This window comes from Toxotes jaculatrix, chromosome 1, assembly GCF_017976425.1.
Source record: "Toxotes jaculatrix isolate fToxJac2 chromosome 1, fToxJac2.pri, whole genome shotgun sequence".
NCBI lineage: Eukaryota > Metazoa > Chordata > Actinopteri > Toxotidae > Toxotes > Toxotes jaculatrix.
The window spans coordinates 21,288,945-21,311,887 of NC_054394.1; the positions used below are offsets into that span (position 1 = coordinate 21,288,945).

General features: G+C 39.7%; 2 protein-coding genes across 2 annotated transcripts; one reads left to right on the forward strand and one right to left on the reverse strand.

The window, feature by feature from the left end:
* Positions 1–1,209: 1,209 nt before the first annotated feature.
* Positions 1,210–8,290, forward strand: dpep1 (dipeptidase 1). Its single transcript, XM_041041619.1, has 10 exons — positions 1,210–1,337; positions 1,592–1,718; positions 2,470–2,602; positions 2,726–2,876; positions 3,517–3,586; positions 3,934–4,110; positions 5,560–5,644; positions 5,806–5,881; positions 6,488–6,623; positions 8,111–8,290. The coding sequence occupies exons 1-10, from the start codon at positions 1,210–1,212 to the stop codon at positions 8,288–8,290; spliced, it is 1,263 nt and encodes a 420-aa protein (XP_040897553.1).
* slc22a31 (solute carrier family 22 member 31) lies at positions 7,542–21,792 on the reverse strand. The gene is made up of 9 exons (XM_041041605.1): positions 21,353–21,792; positions 18,017–18,120; positions 17,339–17,493; positions 14,117–14,285; positions 13,158–13,303; positions 12,261–12,369; positions 11,800–12,014; positions 11,394–11,505; positions 7,542–10,579 (listed from the first exon to the last, which is right to left on the reverse strand). Exons 1-9 carry the CDS (start codon positions 21,782–21,784, stop codon positions 10,135–10,137), a joined length of 1,887 nt encoding a protein of 628 aa, XP_040897539.1. The 5' UTR covers positions 21,785–21,792; the 3' UTR covers positions 7,542–10,134.
* Positions 21,793–22,943: the final 1,151 nt, after the last annotated feature.

Below are 22,943 nucleotides of genomic sequence, written 5' to 3' on the forward strand. Positions count from 1 at the left end.
TGTCATGGTTAAAGGATAAATGTGGTGCTATTATCTAAATTTAATGTAAGGAAATCCCATGAAAAGACCAAAACCAACAATACTTCAGTCTGTCTCTCAGTACTCCACTGCCATGTTTGTGGCACTCAGCCCCAACCTCACATGACCCATGAAAAGCAAGGCACAAATGTAGAGTTCCATTTTTAAATAAATAAATAAAGGCTTTGTGATGGGTGGCCCAATAGTCGATTAGGGTGTAAATAATTAAATGAGTCCCCAGCTCAACTCCCACCCGGTTGGACCATTTGCTGCATGTCATGTCATTCCCCTACTGTCCTTCCCCATATTTCTTGTCTGTCTTCACTGTGCCTATCCAGTTAAAGCTTAAAATAAATGCAACCATGTGCAACTGAGTGCAACTATGTGACTCATAGGTGTGTTTTTAATAGTTTTTTGGACAATAAGGGAGCACTATGACAAAGAAGAATAAGTCTATCAAGCGCTCACAATGCAGATAATACTTTCCAGTAGAATCAGCTCATTGTTGGTTTTAGTCTTTTCATGGAACCTTCTGAAATAAGAAAAAAGGAATATATGTAAACATATACACCATAAGTGTCCACCCTTATTGTGCAGGGTCTCTTAAAGTTGTATCACAAATTGTTAGACCATTAATCTTCAGTTCATGTGAGGAATTATGGGAAAATTCAAGTCTAACTTTATATGAAACTCACAATCATTCTTCTTCACAGTGAAGACGGTTAACCTGCTCCAGACTGCTGTGCTTGTTTTGCTTTGCAGTTCTGAAAAATGTTTAAAAATCCACACTGAGTTTTTCCAGTTTGACACATGTAAAACTAAGAGATAATGTTGACCAAAGCATAAGATGTGAACTTTAGAAAAGCAGTCAAAAGATACATTATACATTAACCAGTATGGATTGGCTAACCACCACAGAGATCGTAAGAATGTTTAAGCTACTGTGCTGCATTTATGACTTCTGACGTTGTAATGAGAAACAGAGGCAAGACAGGGGAGGAGCGACGAGCTGAGCTGATCTTCGTAGGCATAATCAGAAGGACAGAAAACTGGAATGAGAATCTGAATGAATCTGTGCAGATATAAACAAAAAAACAAACAAGCAAACAAATAGAATAATCTTGAGATTGGGCAGTTCAGGGACACAAAAAAGAAGAGCAGTGCATGTAACAGTGTGTAAAAGTTTAAGAAATGCTGCCCAAGGTTATCTCTGCTGTGCATTTGGCACTGTGGGTCAGCTCTTATGCCATCACCTCGGCTGAGGACCCGCACTTGACCAGAGCTTTGAAGCTGATGTCTGAGACGCCACTCATTGATGGGTATGTGGAAATATTTTTCGTATAAAGTAGAATGTCATTTGCAAGATGGTTTTAATTATAGTATCTGCTTTTTGCCATGTGAGCAGCAAAGGCAGTAAATGGTTTGCATTCCGTGGCAATGGGTCCCTATAGGAAGCAATTTCTAGGGCGGATCCGACCACAACAGTTTTCCTTTCTGCTGTGAAATCACTTTAAGATAAAAAATTTGAGACAAGACTCTGTTAGTGTGTGAATTTTTCTTTTTGATCTTTCAGTCATAATGACCTGCCTTGGCAACTTCGAAAGCAATTCAACAACGAGCTCAACAAAGTGGACCTTAACACTCTCTCAACAACACACACCAACATCCCTAAGATCAAGGAGGGACGTCTGGGAGCGCAGGTACACACTGAACAGAATGTGATGGGAACTGGAAAGTTAAAGGTCAAAGGAGACTTTATGTTCTGGGACCCCCATCCTACTACAACTACTTCACCAAGGCCATTTCAGAAATTTTCTTAAGATGATAATGAAATAAATGTCATATTATTGAAAGGTGTAAGGAATATCTGTCAGAACATTAGAGCTAATGATATTTTGAGCACCTCCTGCCTTACAAGTAACAGCATCCTTATTTTCACTCAATAAATACCAGCTAACTGTGAGACCCTGCACACCTACACATCAGATTCAGGACTTATTTTGATGTTGAATCGCGCACTCATTACTATAAATTGAACATGATAATTGAACAGACCTCACTGACGATACAGAAAAAGATTCAATCAGTGCCAGTCTTAAAAAACTTCCTGAACACCTTCTGTAAAATAGTCCTTCTCAACAGCTATCACACTAGATAATTCAGGTGGAAAAGTTTTAATGTTAACAGAATCAATTTTCAACATGACAAGAACTACCTTTATATTGTCTAAGCTGGAGTCATGAAAAACTTCATTTGGAAAGAAATAGCCGTCATATCAGGCATTTAAGCTCCATATAATTTTTAAAATTATTTACATTGAATGTAATTGTTTACAATTTCTTCTGTAACTCTCAAGTCTCATTTTAATAATAGATTGTTGATTGTTGAAAACTGGCTGTATGTATTTTAAGTGTGTGATAATTCACACATTATCCTTTGTTTCTCTCTCAGTTCTGGTCGGCCTACGTTCCCTGTGACACTCAGTACAAAGATGCAGTCAGACAAACACTGGAGCAGATTGATGTGATTCACAGGATGTGCCAAAAATACCCAGAAACCTTCATGTTTGCCACCAGTAGCAAAGGTGAGACTTTTATCTGTACTAGTTATTTCGGAGGCCTGAAAACAGTGCCACCTCTACTCTTTTCATACCTACCTCTGCACCCTGACTAAATCACCTACCATATCTCATGTCGTCACTGCACAGACATCATGGATGCCTTCAGCATGAACAAGACAGCCAGTCTGATCGGGGTGGAGGGGGGCCATTCCTTAGACAGCAGCCTGGGTGCCCTGCGCACCATGTACCAGCTGGGGGTCCGCTACCTCACTCTCACACATTCCTGCAACACACCCTGGTAAGAGCCAGCAGCATGGCAGATTTATGCCATCAAATACAAGACAGAAAATACACACCCATTACTGTGGAACAGTTATCAAGCGATACGCAAGAGTGTGTGTGGTGAATTAAACAATTTACCGATATTTTACTTGAGAAAAAGTCCCAATGAAAAGGGTAACTACTGTGCACAACACCAAAACAGTCTAGAGAAAGGTTCTAGAGACAAATATTTAGACATAACAGCTAGGAGGAATAAAAGCTTTACTGTCTGTATATATAACCTAAGCATTCAGTAAGGCTCAGTTACACCTGGGTGGTGTGTTACAGTCAGACTTCATGGTCAGTTAATGTTGCGGAGAGTAAGGGGGTTTCCTGCAGGCCTTTGGTGCTCCCCAGGCAGTGGTATCAGATTCTCTGGAAGAGCTGATCTGGTGCTGAGATACACCAAAGCGTATCATGATTATTGTGGTAATATTTGAAAAATACATTATGTGCCCTTTGAGTCACCAAATTTACTTACCTGAACACTTGAATGAAGTTCTCAAGATGGAACTGTGATACCTGGTTATTCTTTGGTACGGTAAATCCAAAAAAATCTAAAGTAATTTCCCCCACTGATCAGTTTGACTTTTAAGTGTTTTTTTTTTTCTTGTCAGGGCGGATAACTGGCTTGTTGACACTGGATCAGAGCCATCTCAACACAATGGCCTGTCTCCATTTGGCAAGGTCTGTTTACAAGGAGTACTGGGCAACATATGCTTTCAAAGCTTCATAAGTTACAGATTAGTGTCTTAAAGTTTTATACTTCAATAGTATGACGAAGGCATCACTGGACATTACTTCAAAGATGTGTACAAATTAAAATATCTTCAGCTTCACAATTGGAATTATTCCTTTTTCAGGTACAATTTCAAATGAGAGTCAAATGATGTAAGAGTGGTCTTAATGTGACTTTTTCTTATGATCAAGAAATTAAATAATGATTTCAGCACAGTTTATATAGGTTTAACATATTTTGATACCATCAAATATTTAATGATCATAGAAATAATCACAGTGCTTTCCTCCAACAGCAACTAATTATGGAAATGAATCGTCTGGGGATGCTGATCGACCTGGCTCATGTGCCTGTTACAGTCATGAACCAGGTGCTGGACATGTCCAAAGCTCCTGTCATCTTCAGCCACTCTTCCGCCTACAGCATCTGTCAGCATAAAAGAAACGTTCCAGATGATGTTCTCAAGAGAGTCGTGAGTCTGTGTGTGTGTGTGTGTGAGTGTGTGTGTGTGTGTGTGTGTGTGTGTGTGTGTCTGTGTCTGTGTCTGTGTCTGTGTCTGTGTCTGTGTCTGTGTGTGGTTGGGCTCCAAGGCCTGGAAGACAGGAGGAGGAGAGTAAGAACCAGCAGGGCAGTTACAAGGATTAGGAGTAAAGGCAGGTGCTCTGAACTGGAGCGAAAAACACCAATTCATGTTATGTAAAAAATAGTATAAGTGCATTCAAAATCTTACTTCAGTGAGAAGTACAGAAGTGTTATCAGTACAAATTTATTTAAAACAGTCCCTACAAGTGATTTATGATTTATATATCTTTGTAATATTGTTAATGGTGTGTAAACAGCATTTCACTGTCATAGCTGGAGGTTGAGGTGGGACTACTTTTAATTTTTAATTACTTCTACTACAAGTAGCTGGTTCCTAACCCTGGAGATCAGGCCCTTCCAAAGAGTCATGAGGTAAATCTGAAGAGTAGTAAGATAACACAAAACAATACTCTTTTTGTACTTTTCTGTAAAGTTTTTTTTTGTGAAACATTAGATAATCTTACCTCTTTGGGCCTCAAACTGTTATTTAAATGAGACCATCTGAAAAGTTTGGAGGGTAAATAATTGGTGAAACTAGTCACAAGCCAGAAAGGCTGAGAACCACTAGTTCAATTTATAACAATGCATTGTATTTTATTGTATTTCAGGTTCTTTATTTAAAATTTTGATCTGAAACATTAACTACTCACAATAGCTGTCAATTAAAAAAATGTAGTGACATAAAAAAGAACTGTAGTGCAGTCGAAGTATGAAGTGGCAAAAAAAAAAACCCCTCAAAACTGTACTTAACAGTGCATGACTAAATGTTACTGAGCTATTTTAGACCACTGATCTTGGAAGTAATTTGGATATGGAAAAGCAGTGAGACAGTGTAAGATGACCAGCCCACTGAAGCTGTTAAGTGCTTTGGAAACCCATCCTGCTTTTCCTGCTTGCTATCTCGGGTAACTGACACACCCATAAATGATCTTTATGGCACCAAAGGGTTCAAAGCGGCAGTAAATCAGCACCTTGTGTCCACTTCAACTGATGCATGCTTAATGGCAGTTTCGTGTTAAGGGCAATAAAACAAGAGGATTATTGTGCTGGGATGTAAAATAACAGATAAAAAAAAACAGCTCCAACCAGGAGACGGGCAATCTGATAGATAAGAAACTAGAGGTCAATAGCCTCATGTACTTGGATTATTGCAAGTCTGAACGCATCTCTTGGCTCAGGTCATGTCTTTCCCTGTTCTGCACTCTCAATCGCTGCAGAGAGTCTCCTGTCTAACAAAGCAGAAATTACACAATGTCTTCTTCCATCCTATAGATGAGAGTTTAAAAGGTCAGCGCTGTAAGTGTTTGTCTGTCATGTTAAATCTTGTCTGTCTCCCCAGAATGAAACTGGGGGAATCGTCATGGTGAACTTCTACAATGACTATGTGACCTGCAGCAAGACCGCAAAGCTCTCAGATGTTGCTGGTAAATTACATGACAACTACTGTAAATCTGGTTAAATATTAACAGTTATCATTCTTGCTAAAAAAAAAAAAAAAAAAAAGAAAGAAAAAAGAAAGAAAGAAAAAAAACAAAACCTCCTTGTGTTCATGCACTTTATTCTCTGTTTACTGCTTTCACTGTAGATCACTTTGACCATATCAAGAAAGTGGCCGGGGCCGGTATAATTGGTTTTGGGGGCGATTATGATGGAGTTACCAGGTTAGTATAAATGAGTCAAGCATTAACTTAAGGGTCAAAAACAAAAAAACAAACAAAAAATCTCATTAAGCTGATTAATACATGAACACACTTTTTTGTTTTGCCAAATAAGAACAGTTTTGCTTATTGAGAGATTTCTGTTTTTTGTTTTTTGTTTTTTGTTTTTTTTTTGTCCTTGTTTTAATTTTTTCTTTGTCACATATTTTCATGCACCAACCAAACCAAACCATCAAAATTTGATGAGGGTAGTGGGATTGTGTTGTCAACACCACACACACACACACACACACACACACACACACACACACACACACACACACACACACACACACACACACACACACACACACACACACACACACACACATTAATGAAGCACATTAGATTAGTTTTTGAGCATCTCTAAATAAATCATTAGAGATGTTTTTTCCCCCTTAAACATTTCACAGACTTTAATTGTTGCCTATTTAGTCATGAATATTTAATCTCACAAAGAAAGTCAGAGCTCAGGTGAAATTCAAAAATATTTAAACAAATAAACCATCAGAAACTTGACAGATGATAGTTAACACCAAACATCATCCTTCCTGCATGTCACCCTCTCAGGCTGCCAGAGGGTTTGGAGGATGTATCCAAGGTGCCCAAACTGGTGGCTGAACTGCTGAGGAGAGGATGGACTGACGATGAGGTGAAAGCTGCTCTTGGAGATAACCTGCTTCGGGTCCTTACAGAGGTTGAGAGGGTGAGGAACAGACAAAGACACACACACAACCTCGAGCCCTGCATGTGTCTGATTTCAGTTCAAGCACCACGCTTGAGTGGCTTTGTTTTGCTTTACATATCTGTGCAGAACCATGCACTTTATTCCTTGAGAAAGGGGAACTCAAGTGGATTTATCCATCCAGATCAGTCCTGAGCAGTTGCAGGAAGCACTGCTCAGCCTCTGAAATGAGTTGCATAATTTTATCTGTCACTGTGAAGGAGGTTTGCCAAGTTCGAGAAAATAACCTTGAGGGTTATCTTGACTTGGGCTTGGAGATTATAAATTTATAACAGACAGCCTGAAAAACCGGGACTGTAAAGTATGAAAGACATGGGTGTTAACCATGCAGGGAGGATCTAATGCTGCACTTATGTCACATGGTAAGAACTGTAGAGAATGGAAAAATTCCCATTTTTACAACCTGTGCACATTCACATCATTTAAAAACTTAAGGTGGAGACGCCAGAAAGTCACCATGTGCCCATGTGGTACATAACCAAATTGTCTTTTTACACTTTGGTTTTTGAACAGAATAAACAAATATTAATATTATTAGTGAGGTTTAGACAAAGAGGCGATGGTTGGCATATTTTGTTACCTTTGGACAGGGCCAGACTAGCTGCTTCCCCCTGTTTCCAGGCTTTACGCTAAACTAACCATTTCCTGGCTCCAGCTTCAGATTACATGACAGTGGTATCGATCCTCTCATCACACTCTCAGCAAGAAAGTGAATATGCATATTTCCCAAGTAGAAGTGCAGGAATCAGCTATTTCTGGAATTGACCCATATCAAGGAGTATAGTCAGGATGTCAGTCTCAGCTACACTGATTTTTACAGTTTCTAACCCTTTCAAACACACAGACAATCCTGGAGTTTATTATTTTGGTAATGCAAGATCATATTTAGTAATCTTTTTATTAGGTATTTTTTCAGTCTAAAAAGTAATCTGGTGTACATCTATAAGTCCATGGTTACAGTGCAAATGGGAATTACTACTCGTAGTTTGCTAAAGCAGCTTTCCATGGAGCAAATTTACAAAAATGTAAAGAAAAATGTCCCAACATGGGTATTGAATCTTTGAAATTGTGATATTCTCCTCTATCCATCCATACAATCCAAATAATTTCAAACTTTGTAAAGTGTTTTTTTCTCTTTGTCCCAGAACATCTAAAATAGTACAAAAATAATGACATTTTTGTGTAGCCTGGCATCGCCTGGAAATAACAATGAATGGCATGACTAGCTCACTTTTCAGTAAATGATCATTTTTTTTCTTTTTTCTTTCAGAGGTGAATTAAAATACTCAAATGATTTCTATGCATTGGATGATAAAAAGCTTTCAAAATGGATCTTTTTTATAACTGAGGTCTTGGTGCTTTGGTAGCAGGTGGACACTGTGAGAGAACACACACCTGTCACAGTGCTATTCTGTTTGTTGCATGACAGTCTTCTCTTTGTCTGTCAGGTCGGTCACAGTCTGAGCGGCACGAGTCCAGATGATGTTCCTATTCCATATGAGGAGGTCAAGAACTCATGCAGGACACACTACGGGTATCCCAACGCTGGAGCCGTCCATTCACTCAGTACACTGGCCCTGCTGCTCGCACTGGCTCTTCAGACTCTCATTACATTAACAGCTTTATAAGCTGCTTATCAGTGCAACTAATTGAATGCAAGTCAATACTTTGTCCATGAACAGTTCTAAATTCTGAAAGTCTCTGTTTTAAATGTCAAGTTTTATTTCATATCCTCTCTGTGCTGACAGAAACGCTGAAGGTTTAAAGTGTGTTTAACAGCTTGTTCCTATAATTCTATTATACAAAAATTCTGTACTGCAAGAAAGATCATGTCAGGTTAAATCTAGCTCATTTAGACCTCAGTCAAAGTTTCACCTCATCTAGCTGTTTTATCCACGACCATGAAACTGTCCAAAAGAATGTGTGACGACCAGAACACAGAGACAAAGTCAAGTAAATGTAATCTGAAAGAACAGAGACACAAAAAAAGTCCTTGATGGCAGTATGCCCAGCATATCTATATTTCTGGGAAAAGTGTTCCATCTAGTGTTCTGAGAGGGTAATACATCTAAGACATGAAACATCACTGAAGCTTTTTAACTCCTTTTTTGTTGATTTTCATGCTTGGAAATAAATTTACAGATAAGTTGCTGCACTTTGGGGTAGGAAAAGTTAATGTGATAAAAATAAGTTAACAGGGCTCAGTTCCTAAGGTTTTCACTTAATCATTATTTTTAGGCTGATCAAGTAATGTTTATCACATTAAACACACACAAAAGGCAGCCTTGAAGAGTTCCTCATCCTTTAAGTAACAGTGCTGAAGCAATTACATTCACTTTACAAGATGTGAAGGCATTAAAAAGTTAGGACACCTTGTATGTTAACATTAAATACATTAAATACATACTCAAATTTAAGGCAGATCCTGTGAAAATATCAAATGCCCTTCGTTTAAGGTTGATTCTATTAAATTCTGAAGCATTGAAAGTGTTTTGGTGTGTCATGTTTAACCAATATGACTCCCAAGGACACAAATCATGATCACAAGGCAGAGAAGGGATCCACTCTCTGTCTGCCAGCTACAGTGGTTTGTAGGTTCTCATCAGCATTTGAAGAGAAAACTACATTGTAAAAAAAATAGCACCTTGTTAAATAGTGGTTGGTAACCTAACTAAGTGGTTTATAGAGTAGACAAACTCTTCAGCCACACACAGAATTCACCGTCATCTTCTTTGTACCTGGTGTTAAGTTTCCACACAGATCACCACACACAGTGTTTCCTTAATTCAGTGACCAGTGCATCATTTAGCGCCCTCTTCTGTGCTTCATAAGTATAACACAAGACTTCCACAACAGCATGAAGCAGCATTGTGCGTCCCGGTGCTCCGTGGGCTCCTCTCAGCACTGAGACACTGCTGGTGAATCAGAAGTACAGACTTAATGAAAAGTGCATGAGTTACTGATAAATGGACAAAGGGCTGCTGCTCACATGATCACCAGAAGCTGCACGACTGAGCGAGCTTCTCTAGTGAAACTAGTGTCTACGAATTTGGTCTGAATGCCTCCACACAGATGAGCAATGTGACCTCAACCGGACTGGCCAAAGGTATCAGGAGTGTGGTAAATTCTGGGGAATTTACCACACAAACAGACCTAACATGTACTGTCACAGTTCAAAGGGGACTTTTGTTTGGATGACCCCCCCAAAAAAACAAAAAAACACAGGTAATGCATTGAAAAACTACTGTTTTTCAATGCATTACTTGAATTCAACTGAGAAAATGCCACTGCACAATAATGGCTTCAAGTGTAAAATGTAACAGGAAGACAATAATAAATTGCTAAAAATTGACAGACATTGCACATCATCCAAGCTGAGGCCAGTTCTTCAGCTGACTCATGAATAGCTGGTGACTCAGAGAAGGAGGAAGAGGGATAATCCAAGTCTGTACAGAGGAGGATGAGGAGGTTCTTAAGATACCACATCTCTCAGAGTCTCATTCTCTTGTCCCTGCGTTTCACTGTCAGACAGCAGAGGGGAATGAGCTGGCACAGCGATCCTATAAGGCAAATTATCTTTAGTCAACATCCTCCTAGTGGCAGAAACCAAGCGGGAATAGTTATCAGGGTTGTACTCCGACAAAGGGGGCCGGGTGCACAGTAAAGGCAGGTTGTCCCTATCAGGCCGGGACATGAAGAGAGGCGGTCGTCGCTGGCTCTCGCCCTCCTTCAGGGAGTCTGGGAGCGGCTTGCGTTTGCTTTCAGGTAGCAGCATTATGCAGAGAACGGAGAGGACGGCGAAGGAGGCGAAGATGACATGGTGGAGGAAGTAGCCACTGTTGTTCTGGAGCTCCATCAGGGAGGAGGCGGCCATGCCAACACAACCCGCTGCCAGCACCAGGCCGAGGCAACCCCCGCTGACAGAGAGATGGAAAAGGAGAACAAAAATAATCAGGGGAAGGCATCAAGGTGAAATAATAAGACAATACTTCATATCTTATGTTGAACTCAGACCTAAGCCCATTGGTTCTTACACAAGACGTAAATGGTTTAAAATGGGTCTCAAATATTTCAATTCATTTAAAAAAAAAGGCTAAATAGTTTCTTAAAACAGATGAAGGAAAATTAAAAAGTACATTTTTATGGAGTTGCAGGGGACTATTTTTTTTAGCAGCGGATTAATACACATTCAAAATAAGCTATTTCAGGCTTTAGTTAGATAGAAAATGCTTCTTAGTAGGATTGACTCATTATTTGTTTTGGTTTTTATTCTGTGGAATTTGATGAGGGTAACAGAAACGGTACTGTGCAAAAGTTTTAGGCACTTCAGATGTTTACACTCTTATCCTTCATGCAGCACCATAAGGAAGGCCCCCAACAAAACCCTGATCTCAACATTATCCAGTCAGTCTAGGATCCCATGAAGAAACAGAAGACTCTGAAACAACCTAAATCCACAGAAGAACTGTGGCAAGTTCTCTAACGACCTACCTGCCAAGTATTTTGAAAAACTGTGTACAAGTGTACCTTAGAGAATTGGTACTGTTTTGGTGATCACATTAAAGACTGATCTGACTTACTGCTTTTTCCAGTTTGCTGCACATTCTATCAGGTAAAATTATTCACGGCATCATTATTGAAAACCTCCGCATTTTACTATGCCTTAAAGTTCTGCACAGTACTGTTTATACACAGAGCTTCATCACCTTGGTGAAGAAGACAGACACTTACCGAACTACAGTTGGCATCACCTCACAGGCAAAGAACACGCTGAGCATGGCGAGAGCCTGAGAAAACAGCAGACCCACGACTGAGAGCACCAACACCAGGCCACCACGCAGGTCTGACACACAGAGAGACTCAACTAAACCCATTTTCTGTGTACAAGTGCATTTTTATCAGTCAGCATTTTCTGGCCAGTGAACTAAAACTGGCATGTTGTCATGTGAGCATAGGTATGGCATAAACATTTCATTTGGATGGAGCCACAGATGGACTATAAGTATATCAAGTGACTCCATGTTAAGTCCTGACTCATACAGTTGAAAATAAATCCCTGTCTTTATTGTAGGCACTAATGTTACTAAAGCAAAATAATTTTTTGAAAATAAAAAAGACAGATGTGGATGTAACCTACACTGAGTGAGGGCCAGCAGCAGCAGCGACGACAGTCCAGTGATGATGGCCGAGAGCAGGAGAATACCACGACGACCAAAGTGACTGACAGACAGACAGATGAAGATGCAGGCCAGTGCTCCTGTTATCACTCTGAGAAAGTAGCTGAAGTAGAAGTTGGAGGAATAACCGTGCAGGTTTCTGGTGAAACAGTACTGGATGCCTGTTCCAATGAACCTAGAGGGGGAAAGAGGGGAGAGCTAGAACATAATCATCTCTGAAACACAAGAAATAAGCTACTGTATTTGCAGATGTTTTATGCACAATGTGTGTGTCGAGGCTTAAAAAAAAAATCATTCGTAAATCTGTCCCATCACATTCCCCCACATCTCAGTTTTTATTGTTAAATGGAAATTTTTTTGAGCAGAAATCAGTGAAGCAAGGTAGATTTCATCCTGATTCACATGGCAAAGAAAAACTCACAGAGTGAAGCTGAGGATGAGGCAGTTCTTCCAGATAGTACGAGTCCGACGCAGCTCCAGAACCGAATGGTACCTCGGTCGACTGTCTTCTCCGTATGCTGAATCTATCTCTATAAACAGAAGAAGTTTAAAAACTACTGTCAATCATTCAACCTGTCTCCAAAGTTCTAATCTTCCATTAACATGGCTAATTTTTTATAATAGTTGACACTTCTTTCCTACCCTCTGTGTCACTGATATGTTAAAATGTGAAAATGTACTGCATAAGATGATGAAAATGATCATTAATTGGACTCCTCTAATTTAGATTTGTGTGGGAACAATAAATAAATGAGTGATCTGGTGATATCAAGGATCTCAATATTTGGATAGGCAAGATTTATTTTAATCAAATGTCACGTAAAGTACAAGATGGTTGGAGTTTTGACATTGTAAAGAAAAAAGTGAAAACAAGTTTGAAAACAACAAAAATAAAATATGATAGATCCCATCTTCCTTTTTAGTGAAGACAAGATTTTTTATTTAAAAATACACAAAAATATATAAAAAGTTCTTATAAAGGTTCTATGGTAGAAAATGATCCAGTTTTCTGATAACGTACGAGAAAATGCCTTTTATCTTTTGTGTCTATAAAAAGCTTTGAGTAGTCTGGGAAATGTCAATCATTTTTCCTTTGCAGTAACTCATGAGAAACATCTATGATATGTAAACATCCCATTCAAGCTCTAGATAAATATGATCTAGATAATCCTTGCTTTCTTGCTTGTTTCCCCAATGATTTAAAGGTTGAATGAAATTATCTTTTTTTTAGCGTTTTTAACTTAAAGGAAAAGTTAAAAGATTGTGGTGTATGTTTGAGTCTGTGTATGTGCATGCTCAAACTTGTGAGTGTGAGTACCTGACAGCAGTGTTTCGCCAGGGTAGATTTCATCTTGCAGACACGCGCCGTTCCTGGTGGAGAATTCCTGGAGGCTCCTCTTTGCCTGAGGGATCTGGGCTGTGGCCAGCAGCCAGCGAGGAGATTCAGGAAACAGTGATGCACAGCTGAGGAAAACAACTCTTGTTATCACATCTCAGGGAGATACAGAGCTCGAACATTCTCTGTGACGTTGACACAGAGGGTGAAAAGGTGAAAACATGCATAAATATAACTGTTAGTTTTTAAAAGGCTTGTACAATTTCCTGGCAGCAGTGAAGAAAAACAAAGTTGTCATTGCCACATTAATTTGACATAACGTAATAAACTTGCCCAGACATTTAACATCTACAGTTGAGGTCTGAGCTAATACCCATGGGACTAGAGCGCAGGATATGTTTATAGTTTATAAACCGCTCACACAAACTCAAGTATGGGGAAGACACCTTATTACAGGATTGAAACACAAAACAAACTGAAGGTAATGACACTCACTCCTCTGAGGACTTCAAGGTTCTACATGCTGTTGTATAATACCTGTGAATGCTTTAATTAAAGTGAGTCTGTGTGCATGATAACTGCTTTGTGTGACTGGATGGTCTTGTGGTGTTGTATAATTGTAATTTGTTCTCAGGTGTCTCTTGCAAAATCAGTCTTTGTCTCAGTAAGACTTTCTGAATATATAACTAAATTAATCAAGTACCATATTGTTTTTTAAACCTGTGTCTCTATGTGAATTCAGGTGTGGCTGTTAGAAAGTGTTAGCTTGAAACATGAGAAGACAAAGTGCAGACATGTCAAACACACAATATCAAATTATGTCACAGTGTGAGACTGCTACACCCGACACCACTGTAAAATAATGAACTACCCTTAATGCTTCACCAAATACACACATGGTGTGTCCACCTACGCACCCCAAATATTGCCACCTGACTCACCACCAATAGGAAAGCAGCAGGAGCAGAGGCAAAGTGGCCACAGCCTGGAGAACGGGCCAATCACGGCACAGAGCAGCGACGCCCGGCAACACCAGCTCTGCAAACACGGCAAAGAAGCCGCTGATCATGGCAACCATGAGACGATGAGGAGGGTCACACAGCTCCAACCCTGAGAGAACGATGGGAACAGAGAGTGAGGAAAGAAAGATAACATCAATGCACAGCTGAAGCAAAACTAATACATCTGTCCAAAACCAATCCATTTCCTGTCAGGACATGAAGCCCTGCACGCATAAAGCTACTGGTTGTTTAGTATGTGTTTTTATTGGATGACTCAAACGTCATGTCAGCACAGGTTGTGCGTGTGGTTAGTATCGCTGATGAAGGTGAAAAACACAGATTAACATTAACGTGTATCATTTGAACTTCCCTCGAAAGCGTGGAAATACCAGAAAGGCAAAACCAGGCAAAACCAGAAAAGATGAACTGTCAGCTTGGAATGTTAATTACAAATGGACTGGCAGAAAAGGGAGTGTCACATCTCATATATGGGAACCCTACTCTCATCCCATCAGCTCACAAACCTGGGGTCTCCAGATGTGAGGTCCACAGTTGTACCCTCCTCAAAACAGGATGATCAAATGTCCTACCACGTAATTCTAAATGTATTTGCTGGTTTACAGCAAAGCTAAATCCTTCATTCTGTCTGAAAAAAACAACAACACACAAATGCAAGGTTCAGCAAGCCAGATGCAGCTGCCAGGAGATAAAGTGCTCTTAACATCAGGTACTGATGTAAACTTGTTTGGGAATGTGTTCAGCTGTGTGAGTTTGTCTTGAACTATAACCTCCTTCCCCCACTGCTCTGATTCTGTTTCCATCTCCTCCCTGTCACAGGGTGGGAGGTGGAGAAGGAAAATGAGGAGCTCACTTCCTGCTCACTTCCTCGCCTTCAGTTCTGTCCTGCTATTGTTTTCTCCTCTCTGTGGAGCAGCAGCGCTGGCAGGACATCACTGAGACACATTTCTCTCAGGCTCTCATCCAGCTCAGCTCGATATCTGCCTGACCTAAAAAACAAAATCTGGACTCAATCTAACCCTGACCTCACAGGAATGTGGGAGTATTGTAAAAACAAAACAAGAAAGGTGTGTGTGTGTTTTTAAGATGGGAGAGCTTTAACTCTACTACCTTGTCTCACCTCCTCCCTACGCAGGAATGCATACTCTTTCTACAAATGCTCATGTAATTACATTCCCATGCTGCTTCACTCTTGTTTTAGACAGTTCTAGAGCAAAAACACACTGTATTCATTACACTGTGTATCCCTACCAGCCAGAGACATCTCGTCATAGACAGAGTCATGCTGGAGACAGGAGGCCTAAGATTTGTCACAGAGGGGTTTAAGCCTACACCGGAGAGCCCCTAAAGGAGGACAGCTGAGAGGTAGAAGTAAAGAAAAACCCCTAACCAGCTGCCTGCTGTCAATCAGAGCTCAGCACAACACACTTTCAGTTGGTCATCAGTTGAAATTCCACACAACTCCGCTGTACACAGTCATACACACACCTGTGCAAAGCAGTAATCTAAGTCTGTGTCTGTCATTTTAGGAGAGTGATTCAAACATGTAGTCTATAGCAATGATCATCCACTTTACATGACTAAAAAACCTAGAGCACTACAGTGCATGCCAATTCCATTCTACATATTATTTGTGTACAGTATATATTAAACACGCATAACTGTTTTTACACCAACAGGAAACGATACAATACGTCAATCAAATTGTGGCTTTGAACTGTTGCTGCCAGTTGAAGTTATAAATCCTCATAAAACTGAATCCTATTTTTGAATTTATTTGTAGTGCCCTGGAAAATAAGGTGCACATTCGCACACACGCTGCATAGCCGCTTTCATTAATAATTAAACCACCTTGACTTGACATATCCTGTAGCTAAACTTCATTAATCCTACCTGAACAAACAAAGAGGAAAAAAGTAAGAGGAAAACATGAATCTCACTGGTGATATAACAGAGGTACTGTTAATGTCTTGCCATCTCCTGTCACATGTTTACTGCAGAAGTCAAAACTATTTACCAGTCACTTGTAAATCATTGTAACCTATACGTTACATTAAATGACTTTAAACTGTCTTTCAGTCGACTTTGAGACATCAAAATTAAAAGTGTCAGGTCTGACTTCAGTTGTTTGTGTTTCCTGGAATAAAGAGAAGATCAATAAAGATAAGGTGATAACAAAGATAGGCAGGATTTCTAATTTGCTTCTGTAAGGACACAGTGGGATTTGTCTTTGACTGATAAGTTATCTATCTATCTATCTATCCATCTAGTAAGCTAGATAGAAAGGCATGTGTTGGGGATTTTATTCAATATTTAGATCACAATGTGAATGGGTTTTTTTTTGTTTTGTTTTGACTGAGTAAAGCACAAAAAGAAATGTGCTACTGGATGTGCAGTTGTTGCCAGTCTGAGTGACGACAATCTCAGGAACCTACATGTCTACAACCAATGTGATAACATTTTATTCAACAATGTTCTCTCATAATAACATTATTTTTATGTAACATTTATATAACATTAGATTTTTTGCATGCGACAACATGTAATATGTGTTCTCTCCATCTTTAGGCCAAACAGACCGAGGCTGCAGCTAAAGCCTAAAAAGATAAATTAAATTATTTAAATTAAATTATAATCTCTGAGAGTACTCTTACACAGTAATGAAACCAAGACGTGTGGGCTTGAAGGACTTTTCCACTGATGAAACTTAAACATTAACAGCAGCATGTCTTAGATTGTGAACAACTGGATACACAGTAGTGTTTACGTGTCTCTAATCTCCTCTTTATCCACATGCTTCTCATCTTGCTTATTATTTATCACAGCTGTGCCTCTGCGATTATTACTTACTCAGTATCATTACTGCAATATAATTTGTCAGCAACAAAATCCCTGTTACAAATGTTTTTCTTTAAAAAAGAAAAAAATGTGATTGAACAAAAACACGACATTTGCATGAACACAGTGCCAGCGAATGACTCAGAGTGAAGAGCAGGAAAAGTGCTCTCTAAAATAAACAAAGAAGTGAGTCACAGAGTGTGAAGAAGCTCAGGTTGTTCTTTTTCCAATCCCTCAGAGAAGTCGATTTCTGAATAAGGCTGCAGGAGGCTTAGCCGCAGTTAAACGTGTATGCGGGATACTCACTGGCGATGTACGAGGACACAAACACCCCGGCGAGCATGGCGCCTTGAGAGAGACGCAGCAGCAGAAACACAATAGCGCTGCTGGACAAACACACAGCAACCCCAAACAGACTGGACAGACCGATGGAGAGGAGGAAACCTCGCCGACGACCCAACCTGAAAACACGTGTACACAGTCACACACCATCATCTCTCAGTCACAAAACACAAACGAAATTCTGAAGCCCCAAAGTACTCAATATTAAATTTGTAATAAAAAGTCATAGAAATAGTGTCAGACATATAAATGAAACAATTCTTTGTGAAATACTTCAAGAAATTCGACTCATTATTATAAAATATTTTTTCATTATTCTTATTTTCATAATAACACAGTTTTATGGGAGTTCATGTATATTTTAGTATATTAATAATTAGTTATTTTTATTTCGAAATGCACTTTTTCTGCCACTTCACCTTAGCACCTTTTTAGCTACAGAAATATAATTATGAACATGAATAATGTAACAGCATTTTATAGTATTAAGTTCAGTTTCGATAGTTTCTTCAGTTATTTCACATCTGATTAATTTACACAGATTAAACAATTTTTCACATTTATTTATGTCATAATGTCTTTTTTAAATTTGTTTAATATTGAACAGCTTTGGGTTCAATATAAAATGCGATTATTACTAACCAGTCGCACAGTGTACCAAGGAAGACGTATCCCATGATCCATCCTGTCATGAAGCAGATATGCTGCAAAGGGATTTTCCAGTAGTCACTGCAAACCAGGTTCCACTGCAAAGGAAAACAGAATGTGTCAGTACACTCACACATTCCGAGACCAAAACAAAGCACAATATGCACTTGACCAAAGAAAAGTCCTTTTTCTTTGGTCAAGGTTTAAAAGGAGACAAATTGTTGCACATTTCATAATAAAAATATTCCATGTGGTTAGTGGGAATCAGTAACTTGACATGCTGTACCAACTGGCAAATCAAAATGTGCTTTCTTTTAATTTATTAAACGTTTAATTATACCACTGTGTTTATATATATATATATATATATATATTTATATTTATATTTATATTTATATATTTATTTATTTATTTATTTTCCCAAAGGATAAGGCTGATGTTATTCTATATTTCTCTTCTCAATACTTTCTGACTTCTCTATCCTGTCTGTATACCCACTGCTTCATGATGAAGATATCTATCTTCAAGGTCCCAAATACATAGTTTGATTCTTTAAAAAGGCTCAGTAATTATATAAAATTGCTGGGCACTGCTTTGGACAGAGCATTCTTGCAAGCAACAATAGTTTTTCGGTTTCTTCCATTCTTCTTCTCATTTTGGTTGGATGACCTACTTTAACCAAGCTTCAAATCTCAGGATGTTAAACGCCGTCGGCTCAAACCAGTGGCTACCTCAGATGCAGGAAATCAAATTAAAAACTTGTAGTGTGTGTCAAAAAATAGACGGCAGTAAAGTGCATGAGATCTGTGGTAAATATAAAGCACACACCAAAAAGCCTTGAATTGTATAATGTTAGATATGTGAATAACTTAATTTCTGTGTAAAATATGATTTGTGTAATAAAAGACTTTTTAAAAAGTTAATGAAATAATTGTCATCAACGTAGTGCATTCATTGTAATTTGACTACATAACATGCAGAGAATAGCAAGCTCCCAGTCAAGTTACAAACACAGAGAGATTTGTGTGAGGAAGCAGGAATGTAGATCATGTCCTTCCTAATCGAGTTTAAATGTCTGCTGACAGTGTTATTACATTAGAACAAAGTAGAGCTCAAAGTAGAGCCTGCTTGCAGCTCTACGCCTGGTTACTACCAGTCGCTGCCTGTAAGAAAATTCCTCTCCACTTCTCTTTCTTCCCACTCTTATTTCTCCCCCCATCTCCTCCTCTGTTCTGCTCTTCAGTCTGCATGCAGTTGTGGTGATTCATGACAGGGAAAATTTTACACAAACACAAGGGCACAATTTTTTGGTTCAAAGCATCAACATGAATTACAGCATGAAGTGAATACTCATAATGCTTTTTCTTTGACTGTCAAAGGTGGTGTTTAAGCATGGTCGACTTTGAAGATCTAGTTTATCATTGCTGTCGGGTAAAATTTGTACAGGTGCATGCACATCCACAAAACCTAAATGAGATTAGGCCTGGGTATCAAACCACAGCACTAGATTTTGATCAGAATGTGCCTGTTCAACTGCTCAAATACCAAGAGCCTCTTATAAAGCAAGACCCATCTTTAGGTCATAATGCCAAATGATGTTGTGCTTAAATTGTTGTATGTGAGCAGATCAGTAAACAACTACCACACAGTGAATGTGGGGCCTTTGAGGGAAATCTGGAGCCTCCATTTTTACAGCTGGTATTCCAGCCCTAATGACAGGGCTACAAGGAGGTTGAATATTATGTTGCCTGAGATGCTGGTGCACTGGTCCCAAACACTGCAACACTTTAGTAATGTATCTAGTCTGAAAAACATATGCCAAGCGCATGAAAAAGACATTAGCAAAGAGGAGAAATGGTCACATCAATACTTTAAACAACTGCCTCAGAGATAACCCTCCACTTCAATCAATGCCTCTGTCTCACAAAAAAACATTATGAGCTTCACCAGTTGATAGTGCAGCACTATACTCTAAGGTGTTTCATACTTTAGACTCCCCCATGGATTTCAAGTCAATGAGCACTATTGTAGTTTATTCAGTTTTTCCTTTCCTGAAGTTTTCCTTTGTCCTAATGAGCAACGTCATGGACAGAGGAAGCTGCTGTTGGCGAAGGAGGTGTTCAGGGTTTCAGGAAGGAACACGAAGGCCTCAGGCTTCCCAGAGCCACAGTTTGTCATGGGGGAAAACGGGGGAAAAGTCTCCTTGCTGACGGTATCTACTTCCTTGAAGCCAGGATACACAGACAATTAGAAGTTGGGGGGCAATTACCCATAATGACTTGGTCCTGCTGGTCGTCGTTCAGAGAAGGTACTGAATACTCAAGTGTTGTTTTCAATGTGTGTTACAAAACGCTGCACAGACACATGCATGTGATGAGGTGTTGAGGCCACATTGAGTTTTTTTTTTTTTTTTTTGCTAGAACCTGTTATCAATATTTACAGACTGGGATGGATCCTTGAGTAGAACAAGATCAATGAAACGGACTGAAAAGAAGATAAACAAGTTTCCGCTGCTTATTTACACGTTATACAACAAGACACAATCACACTGAATCCTGCTGTTTAAAGTCATGTGCTGGTCATTTGTATGTAAGACAGGGTCAAAGACCAGTAAATAAGGAGCATCCCTATTCAGCTTGGAAATCTCTCATAAATCGAGAGTGAAAATAGATCTTAAATGCAAACCCTACATAATTTAAAAAAAATTCTTCACACACACTTCTTCAGAGCCATCAGATTAAAAGACTAATGCAGATAAATGTATAAATACTGAGAGGTAGTCATTTGTTGGCTGCCTGGTTGGTTGAGTCGTTATCTCTGAGGCCGAGACACGTACAAAAGAGAGAGTGCACACCAGACAAAAGAGAGAGTGAAAAAGACATTAACAGTTCAGCCTGAGCAAATATTGACTGAATGCTGCCAACAGCCGTCTCCACGACCACAAATGCTTCCATCGGAGATAAACTGCACCATCAAGGAGCACAGCCAAAACATTTAAGAAGTTGTCAAAGTGACTCAATCAAGAAAAAAAATGTTTCTATGGACTCAGAAATATTGTTGATAGTTGCTACTACACAACTCGAGCGGTGGGGTGAATGAAAACGCGGATAAAGCCAAAGATCTACAGTCAAACTGGATCCAGACGTGTGTTTTTGGTACAATGCTGAGTCCCCTCAGTCTGATTTCAGCCTCGCAATGTGGATCAATTAACTTCAGATAAGCTTCTTCTCCACTTTGTCCCTGAGTCTAACTCCAGAACACAAGATCTACATTTAGACCCGGCACCCACACAGACCTGAATGATGACCTGCAGGATGAAATATCGCTTACCTCAGTGACAAAGTTGCTCCGGAGACCCACTAAATGGGCGTACTCCCACCCTTTGGTGCAGGGAACCCTCTCCCTGGGCACATTTTCGGAAAAGTCCGAGGCGTTGGGTGGATACTTGAAGAGTTCACAGTGGCTGAGGCCGCTGCCGTTCACCCAGGGGATGGTGAGGTTGAGGTATCCCTGTCTGGTGAAGTTACTGAGGAGGAAAGTGGAGGGCAGAAGCTGCGGGTCGGGTCTGCAGTGGTACGAGTCCGGGATCAGAGTGTAAAAAACGTCGCAGAATAGATTCAGCATGACCGCGAAGTTGGGGAACCAGCTAAAAACGACCACGATTCGGTTATAGCGTCCATAGCCGCCGGTGTGGGGGAAAATCTTGGTCTCATAATCCATTTGAAGACGAGTGTTTGCGGTAGCAGATGTCTCTGTAGCCATTGCGCAGTTACAGCGCACACTCACCAGCTGCGCGACGCGGCAGCAGGTAAAGCGTGAGGAGAGGGGGAGGAGGAGGAGGAGGAGGAGGAAGGGAGGGAGGCGGGGATTGTGAGGATTAGACAACACGGGGTTTTGGGATCGACCTGTAACACACCTGATAGCTTTTTTAGTGACTCATTTCTGGATATCCCCCTGAGTCCAAACTATTTTTACTGTCACCAAAAGCAGCACAGTGAGTAGACAGTGCTGGGTAAGATACAGTGAATATTACGGGGAAGGGGTCAGAACTGAAGCAGCACATGCTTCCATAAACCTTTCCTATTCTATTTAAGTAGTCATCTCAGAGGTGATTGTTTAAAGTGTTGATGTGACCATTCCTCCTCTTTGCTAATGTCTTTTTCATTATCAAAGACTTTGGTCATATATTCGATTAATTATTAAAATTGTGACAACTGTCGTTTAGCTGTTTTGATGAAGTGTTGTATACATAAGGAAAATGAGAATTAAAGTAGATAAGAGATAAGTTGAGACTGGATGTAGAAATGCATCCTTTGCAGTTTTGTCTGCATGCTGTCTAGTTCAGAAGATTGCTTGTATTTGTGTCATCTTACTGATGAGGAACATAAAATCTCAAATTACACCGAACACTAACACTAATGAGGTATGAGGATTTACAAGGAACTGCTTTGTTTTTGTGAGAAAGGACAGCATAGGACAGCATATTCACATGGTGACTCAAACAAGTTTTTCTACCTTGTGACTGTAAAGTTTTTATGTTAATTGCAGTAAAAGCCATGAATGGGTTTGGTAGAATCATGTCTTGTTTTAGGAGACAGGACCCCACTGGGCATGAGTTTCAGAAAAAAATGATGTTAAGGTTAAATAATGTGTTTTTAGTGTTTGTCCATGATTCCATGCTGTTTCTGATGACATGGTACACATGACAAGTAGTTATGGTACGAACAGAAATCCGAGTTCGGCCAGAGACATTCACGTTGAGTGACTGAACTCCTCCGGGCTATAGGATTACCATACGTACCGAATCTGGAAACAGTGTCAGAGAAGGCATTTCAAACATTTAGATTGTGAAACATGTTTTTCTCCCACACCAAATAAGACCAGCATAATGATTTGGCTTGACACAATATGGAGATCAGTG

Bases quoted from the DNA above. Each gene is read 5' to 3' on its own strand.
- dpep1 (XM_041041619.1), top strand. From the start codon at position 1,210: ATGCTGCCCAAGGTTATCTCTGCTGTGCATTTGGCACTGTGGGTCAGC. The intron at 1,338-1,591 runs GTATGTGGAAAT...TTGATCTTTCAG, and splicing joins GAGACGCCACTCATTGATGG to TCATAATGACCTGCCTTGGC. The intron at 2,603-2,725 runs GTGAGACTTTTA...GTCACTGCACAG, and splicing joins GTTTGCCACCAGTAGCAAAG to ACATCATGGATGCCTTCAGC.
- slc22a31 (XM_041041605.1), bottom strand. From the start codon at position 21,784: ATGGCTACAGAGACATCTGCTACCGCAAACACTCGTCTTCAAATGGAT. The intron at 13,304-14,116 runs GTGAGTCAGGTG...TGTTTTCCTCAG, and splicing joins CTGCTGCTTTCCTATTGGTG to CTGTGCATCACTGTTTCCTG. The intron at 12,370-13,157 runs GTACTCACACTC...TTCTGTTTATAG, and splicing joins TGGCGAAACACTGCTGTCAG to AGATAGATTCAGCATACGGA.